Source organism: Salvelinus namaycush, chromosome 35, assembly GCF_016432855.1.
Source record: "Salvelinus namaycush isolate Seneca chromosome 35, SaNama_1.0, whole genome shotgun sequence".
NCBI lineage: Eukaryota > Metazoa > Chordata > Actinopteri > Salmoniformes > Salmonidae > Salvelinus > Salvelinus namaycush.
The window spans coordinates 31102883-31110548 of record NC_052341.1 but is presented as its reverse complement, the minus strand read 5'-3'; the positions used below and the strand labels follow the sequence as shown (position 1 = coordinate 31110548).

Genomic DNA, 7666 nt, shown 5'->3' with positions numbered 1-7666 from the left:
AATGATCCCGCTAAAGGGATCCGTAGCGCAGAGAAGTTAAAGAAAAAATAAGCAAACACATTTGGTGTTCGCCAAAAGGCATGTGGGAGACTCCCCAAACATATGGAAGAAGGTACTCTGGTCAGATGAGACTAAAATGGAGATTTTTGGCCATCAAGTAAGCGCTATGTCTGGCGCAAACCCAACACCTCTCATCACCCTGAGAACACCAAATCCACAGTGAAGCATGGTGGTGGCAGCATCATTTATTGTTTTTATTTACTTTTTGCTCTTTTGCACACCAGTATTTCTACTTGCACATCATTCTCTGCACATCTATCGCTAAATTGTAATTACTTCGCTACTATGGCCCATTTATTGCCTTACCTCCTTACGCCATTTGCACACACTGTATATAGACTTTTACTATTGTGTTATTGACTGTACATTTGTTTATTCCATGTGTAACTCTGTGTTGTTGTTTGTGTCGCACTGCTTTGCTTTATCTTGGTCAGGTCGCAGTTGAGAACAAGTTCTCATTTACAACTGGCCTACCTGGTTAAATAAAGGTGAAATTAAAAAAATAAAAATGCTTTGGAGAGGTTTTTCATCAGCAGGGACTGCGAAACTGGTCAGTTGAAGGAATGATGGATGGCACTAAATACAGGGAAATTCTTGAGGGAAAGTGAGTGAGTGAGCCAGGCTCCCCTTCCTCAGCCGGTTCATCGGGCTTTCATGCCTCTGCTGGATCGCCAGGCTCCCCTGCCTCAACCGACCAGTCAAGTTCCCGCGCCCCAGCTTACTCGACAGTTTCCCGTGCCTCAGCTGGCGTGACAGGTTCTCACGCATCAGCAGGGGTGACCAGTCCGCTCCTGATCCCCGGGTTCGTCCCCTTTGACGGCGTCCTGCAGCTGGAGCCGCGCGTCGGGGAGGGAGTACTGTCACATATACTCCCTCTCCGGCCTCGAGGTCATCAGGCTGCTGATTATCCCGCACACCTGTCACCATCGTCTCACGCACCTTGTTTCTGTTTGCAAGCACGCACACACACAGAAATCAGCACCATGACCAGCCACATCATATTTAGTTTACGTTGATTGGACTAAGTTGTTTTGGGTATCTTTTAGTTGTCACTGTATTAGACTAAATATAGGTGATGAGATGATGAAGTTGAAATGATACTGGATTAGTTGAGGCAGCGTCTGTTTTCTTTGGTTCTAAACCAATGTTTTAGCAGTCCGAAAATCTCGGAATCTTTAATTGGTTTGACCGTGCTCTAGGTCATGTAACTGTTTGTTACATGCAATATGTTTTGTGGACTTCACAGGAGAGATGATGCTCTCTGGTGTTGTGATTAAGGAAAGGTGTGATTGAATTTATTCTGCCACTGTCTTCTTATTGTCTCGGCCTTAGGCCTGTATATCACAGTATCAAGGCATATGAACTAACAGGTTATAGAGACAACAATGAAATTATCACAACACACACTGTAGGTTGTTAAAAAAAATCTGTCTTGGCTTCCCAGGTGATTTAACCCACACACCGCTATTGCCTTCCAACAAGTTTAGGACAAGATATCGATTGCGCTGCAATCTAAAATCAAAATAATTCTGAACTGAAATTACTTGAATACAAACAGACACCTCACAAGTCCTCAACTGGCAGCTTCATTAAATAGTACCCGCAAAACAACAGTCTCAACGTTAACAGTGAAGAGGCAACTCCGGGATGCTGGCCTTCTAGGCAGAGTTGCAAAGAAAAAGCCATATCTGACTGGCCAATAAAAAAAAAAGATGGGCAAAAGAACACAGACACTGGACAGAGGAACTTGTTTCTCAAACTAGACACTCTAATGTACTTGTCCTCTTGCTCAGTTGTGCACCGGGGCCTCCCACTCCTCTTTCTATTCTGGTTAGAGCCTGTTTGCTCTGTTCTGTGAAGGAAGTAGTACACAGCGTTGTAGGAGATATTCAGTTTCTTAGCAATTTCTCGCATGGAATAGCCTTCATTTCTCAGAACAAGAATAGACTGACGAGTTTCAGAAGAAAGGTTTGTTTCTGGCCATTTTGAGCCTGTAATCGAACCCACAAATGCTGATGCTCCAGATACTCAACTAGTCTAAAGATGGACAGTTTAATTGCTTTTTTAATCAGAACAACTGTTTTCAGCTGTGCTAACATAATTGCAAAATGGTTTTCTAATGATCAATTAGCCTTTATGCTAATACAACGTGCCATTGGAACACACTAATAATGGGCCTCTGTACGCCTATGTAGATATTCCATGAAAAACCAGCTACAATAGTCATTTACAACATTAACAATATCTTCACTGTATTTCTGATCAATTTTATGTTGTTTTAGTGGACAACAAATGTGCTTAAAAAAAAATAAAAAAAGGACATTTCTAAGTGACCCCAAATGGTAAGTGACCCCTTGAATGGTAAAGTATTTCTGTCAAATTACATTCGGTTCACCTTTAAAAATAAACAGATTCACTTGAAAACCAAACCTGCTATTCATGCCTCTTTCTCAGTTGTCTATCAGCAGTCACATGTTCACTTAGCAGAATAAAATAAATAGAAGATTTAGAAGAAGTGAGAGTAGAGATGAATCTAAAATAAATCTTACTGTGGCATCCCTTTGTGTTGGTGCAGTCAAAGTCTAACCACTTTTCCTGTGTGTCTGTGTGTGTGTTGGGGGGTGCAAGTGAGCGGTGAAGTTTCTAGTGAAGTGTCCTTCCTGTCAACATTGATATGGAGACATTTAAAGTCCGCGGAGAATATCTCAGCTGTCACACTGAGCTGCAACTCCCGTAGCAGTGTCTGTACCGTCAGACAGTACAGAAACCAGCTCAACTATCATTGGATTTGTTGGACTTACCACACAATCAGCAGTCTAACTGTATACAGTGGATATTTGTAGTCCTCTGTAAGGATGAGGCTCATCAGCGTCACTCAGTTTGGAGTTGTGGCTCTTTGGATCATCTGTGTCTCGAGTTGGACTAGTGAGAAATGCGTGATGACTGACGGTTTTACAAATGTGTGGCGAGGCGAGGATTGTCACAATGGTAACCTTACAGTGAACTGCATGGACGTCGACAATGTGCCACTTCACCTAGCCATTTTCCCCATTTCCATCCAGACCTTGTGTGTCCAGATGAGGAACAAATCCATTCTGCATCCCAACGATTTCTCCAGATTCGACAAACTGGTTGAGCTTGGCATCTCTGGTCAACCGGCAGAGATTCTTCCAGGTGCTTTCAGGGGGCTATTTGGACTTCAGACACTGAGTCTTACTTGCTCTTTAAACTTATCCATTCATTCAAATACATTCAAGGATTTACATAATCTTAAACAATTAAGAATAATTTCATGTTCGTTTTCTGTAATAGCACTAGATGCATTTGCTGGTATGAAACAATTGACCACTCTTACGATAATGCAGTCCCAACATAATTTGTTGTCAGACATAAAGAGCTTGTCAGGGGTTTTATGTAGAATAGTTAATAAGACATCTTCACTGACATCGCTGGTCCTGTGGGCTGAAATTGTCACTCTGAGTAGCCCAAAGTGTATCGTGTCTAACGGGACTACTTATGAGACCCCAAGTTTATATGGTCTTCAAGATATTGTCTTGAATTTCCCTGATCTAAAGACCATTGGTAAAGGTGTGTTTGAAGGTTTTAAAAACATTTCATTTCTTAACATGCCTCTAAATAATGTACTGCAGATGCAACTACTGCAGTCGGGTGTCAGCAAAGTGGAATCATTTCAATTCTGGCAGGAGGATAGTGACTTAGAGTCGATGTGTGAAATTGTCTATCAACTCTCAACTTCTGATGTTTCAATAACTACGGATCATATCAACTTCTCAATTTCTGCCATTCAAAATTGCATGACACTTCGAAAAATGAGCCTTGAGAGAATCTCTATTTCACAAAGATTTATTGATCTGAGCTTTATCCATGGCTTGAAGAATCTCCAGGTTTTGACTGTTGATCAATTTTCCTTGAACAATACAAGATTTACATCCCTTTGCAAAACTCAACCTAGTCCTATCTTGTGGTTAAAAATAATTACATTTAGTTTTAGTAGTATTTTTAGCATACATCGTAGACAGTTCTTTTGCATGAAAAACCTGGAAAAACTTAACTTGAAATATAATCGAATCTCCACCATCGACAACTTTGCCTTTCTGGGATTGCAGAAGTTAAAGGTTTTAAATCTAGGTCATAACCAGTTATCTGAAATCAAATCATTTAATTTCTTTGATCTGCACTGCTTAGAGTACCTCAATTTGGAGGCAAATCCATTGGTGCACATTGAGGCATTATCTTTTGCTCACCTTAGTTCAATACAGAATGTGTTTCTGGGAGACCTGAACTTCCCTCCAGAATCAAAGATTGAGCTGAATCTGACATTTGTATTTGGCAGCATACCTCGGGGACTGACATACCTTTACATCAGCTCTGGCAGAAGGCCCATGACTCTTATTATTGGGGGCGATGGTGCCCCAAACCCAGGCTTGGGCCTGCATGTCCACGGCGAGACAGTGTCTTTTCAGGACTGTGAGAGGCCTTTCTTTAGGGCTGTCTTTGAGCTAACTGCAAGGACAGAGTGGATCCTGTGTGGGTCCATCTTTGCTGGGAGCTACTTCAAGTTCCTTCAACGCTTCAAGCTAGAATCAAAGCTCTCAACTTTATTTGTGGATCTAACCAGCCTGAATAAACTTGTGCACTTGAGGGATTTGCAACTTACAGGAGTAGACCTCAATCGGCAGACTGGTCTTGCGATCATGTTTCACAATTTGACCAGACTGGAGACTCTGATGCTCCTTGGCTGCAGGATCGACTACCTTGAAAAGGACCTGAGCAAAGACTTACAGTCATTGAGAGAATTACATTTGGTTATTAACAATGAGCTTACAATCATGGAAGAATTCCCTGAGCCACTGAAAAGCCTAAAGTATCTGTTTATACAAGATCTACTTTTACAATGCAGTTGCAACAATGCTTGGTTTGATAACTGGGCGAAACGGAATCGACAAGTTCAGGTCATGTTTTGGGATTCTACATTGGGAATGAAGGAAATAAATTGCATAGGTGAGCATGGCACTCAGAACTTCCTAAAATACTCCCAGATCCATTGTTCAATGGACGTAGGATTCATTTTGTTTGTTTCCAACACCCTGGGTCTCCTGCTCTTCATGCTGGTGGTGCTGCTACATCACCTGGCTGGCCAGTATCTGCTGGCTCTATTTTACATCACTCGCGGCTGGTTGGAAGAGGCCGTGTTTCGGAACAACAAGAGACGCTACAGGTACGACGCCTTTGTCACTTACAGTGGGAAAGACGAGCGCTGGGTGGTGGAGGAGCTTCTGCCCAACATGGAACAACGAGGTCCCCCTTTCCTGCGCCTGTGTCTGCACAGTAGAGACTTCCAGCTGGGGAAGGACATTGTGGACAACATCACAGATTGTCTCTACAGCAGCCGCCGGACTGTATGCTTGGTCAGCCGCCACTACCTCCGCAGCAACTGGTGCTCTTTGGAGATGAAGCTAGCCACTGACCGGCTGCGGGTGGAGCAAAGGGATATCCTCATCCTGGTCTTCTTGGAAGACATCTCTCCTCACCAGCTGTCCGCCCACCACAGGCTGGCCAGACTGGTGAAGACCAGGACCTACCTGGACTGGCCAAAAGAGCCAGAACAATACCAACATTTTTGGGACCGACTCTGGGCTACGCTGGCGCCAAAACATGGCCAGTGACATGAATACATTTAAAAACTAAAGTCCAAGTTTTATGAATGGATTGTAACTTAGCTAGGGAAATATATAATGTATCTCCTGTACAAAAAGAGCTAAACATGTGTCAAACTCTTTTCAAATCTTTGCTCGAATCATTATTCTGTATGTCTTTATCCTATGTTAATGTCTGCTTCAAATTACTCTAACTAAATACTTTGAGATGAGTTTCCAGTGGTTATTGTTTTGTTGGTAACACTTTGAACTTGCCATTTTGACATATTAATGGCAGAGTAGAGATGCATCATAAACTATCATGACACATTTCTTAGGGGCATTTCAATTCTCCAAAGGAGCTTCCTCTACTCAGCTTCTCTCTTTAGTCTGCTATGATCTGAAAACTATTTTGGGTAAGCGTGGGGATTCGAAGAGGAAGCGACTTTAGACAATTGAGATACACTTCTAAACTAGATAAGACTTCCTGTGTGTTCTTGTGCTACAGTGCCCCCTGAAGTTATGTCACTGCCATACACTTCCTTTAGACTGACAGAGATACTTCCACTGTGTTACTGCGAGTTGAGGGGTCTGTCTGGAGGGCTGGGACACATACAGTGAAATTATGTTTGTGGGTCGTGTCCAACCTGCCCAATCAACCCAATTTACAACAGCAGCCCCTTGAGCCATGTCAATGGAGATACTGTAGGAGTGAGAGGAAAAGGGAAGTAGTGAGAGAGGTTCACCCTGTTATGAGTAGGTCACCCCGACACCGTGCTAGCCTGGCTCAGAACTTGTATCTATAGATGTAATTGCTATTGGGATTTTAACCACACACACAGCACACTTCAATATCTTTCCCCTTTACTTTGACATAGCTTTCACGTACATGCCCTTTTCTTTAACATTTTGACAGTCACACCTAGAAGACACTATTACCTACATAAACTTACAGTAAAATTGCCCAGAAAAAGTGTCAACTATTTTTAGTTGATGCATGCATAAACACAGATGCATGCGGATGCATGCATAAAACACAGATGCATGCAAGTGCACACAGACACACACACACACACACCAAGGCCTGGCGGACTGAAGAAGCTGATTGCCCTTTAGCTAAGAACTATATTCACTGAGCTTGTCTGATGCTTTAAGCACACAATTTGATTAAATAGTTAAGACACACAAATGGCTAGAGGGAGTCCGACCAGCAATTCATTTGATTGTGCTGGGACAGGCTCAGATTTGCTGCACTGTGTTAAAAAGAAAAGACAGCAAGCGACTGTAACCTGGTGTCTCTCTCTCCTCCAAAGACCTGTTCTCACGGGACTAGTATTACTTGAGAATGTTGGTTATATAATCTTTACTCCAGAATGTCTGTTATTCCTGGAGCGGCAGGTAGCCTAGTGGTTAGAGCGTTGAACTTGTAACATCAAATCCCCGAGCTGACATGGTAAAAATCTGTCGTTCTGCCCCTGAATAACCCATTGTTCCTAGGCTGTCATTGAAAATAAGAATTTGTTCTTAACCGACTTGCCTAGTTAAATAAAGGTCAAATAAAATAAAATCCAGGATGCCCTCCAGCAAAACTAGAATAGTCCCAGTAAGCAAAAATATGTCTACAATATGTATATTTCAGACATTGAAGTTAGGATCAATTTAGGTTCTGAATGAAATGTGAAAAGGTATTTTCCGTATGTTTAAAATATATATTTTCCACAATGCTGAAAAGGCATATTTTCCCGACTTTGATAAATATGTATTTTCCAGACCAGACCAAAAACCAACGTCTATGGATATGGAAATCAAGACCAAAAAAAGACATCCAAAAAGCATCGGCGTCGGTCTTTGTTTACTGAGTTGTAGCCTACAGTGTTGCCTGTAATTGCATTTTATGAATGGGCCTATATGTGGTAAGACTACCTTTTCTAAAACACCAAAAAACAACG

General features: G+C 42.1%; 1 protein-coding gene across 1 annotated transcript; it reads left to right on the top strand.

Moving 5' to 3' along the window:
• Window positions 1-714: 714 nt before the first annotated feature.
• LOC120029683 (toll-like receptor 13) lies at window positions 715-5747 on the top strand. Its single transcript, XM_038974957.1, has 3 exons — window positions 715-809; window positions 4097-4517; window positions 4761-5747. The coding sequence occupies exons 1-3, from the start codon at window positions 715-717 to the stop codon at window positions 5745-5747; spliced, it is 1503 nt and encodes a 500-aa protein (XP_038830885.1).
• The last annotated feature ends 1919 nt before the right edge of the window (window positions 5748-7666 follow it).

Coding starts and splice junctions, on each gene's coding strand:
- LOC120029683 (XM_038974957.1), top strand. CDS start 715: ATGCCTCTGCTGGATCGCCAGGCTCCCCTGCCTCAACCGACCAGTCAA. Junction 810..4,096: donor TTTCCCGTGCCTCAGCTGGC/GTGACAGGTTCT, acceptor CATACATCGTAG/ACAGTTCTTTTGCATGAAAA. Junction 4,518..4,760: donor ACCCAGGCTTGGGCCTGCAT/GTCCACGGCGAG, acceptor CTCAATCGGCAG/ACTGGTCTTGCGATCATGTT.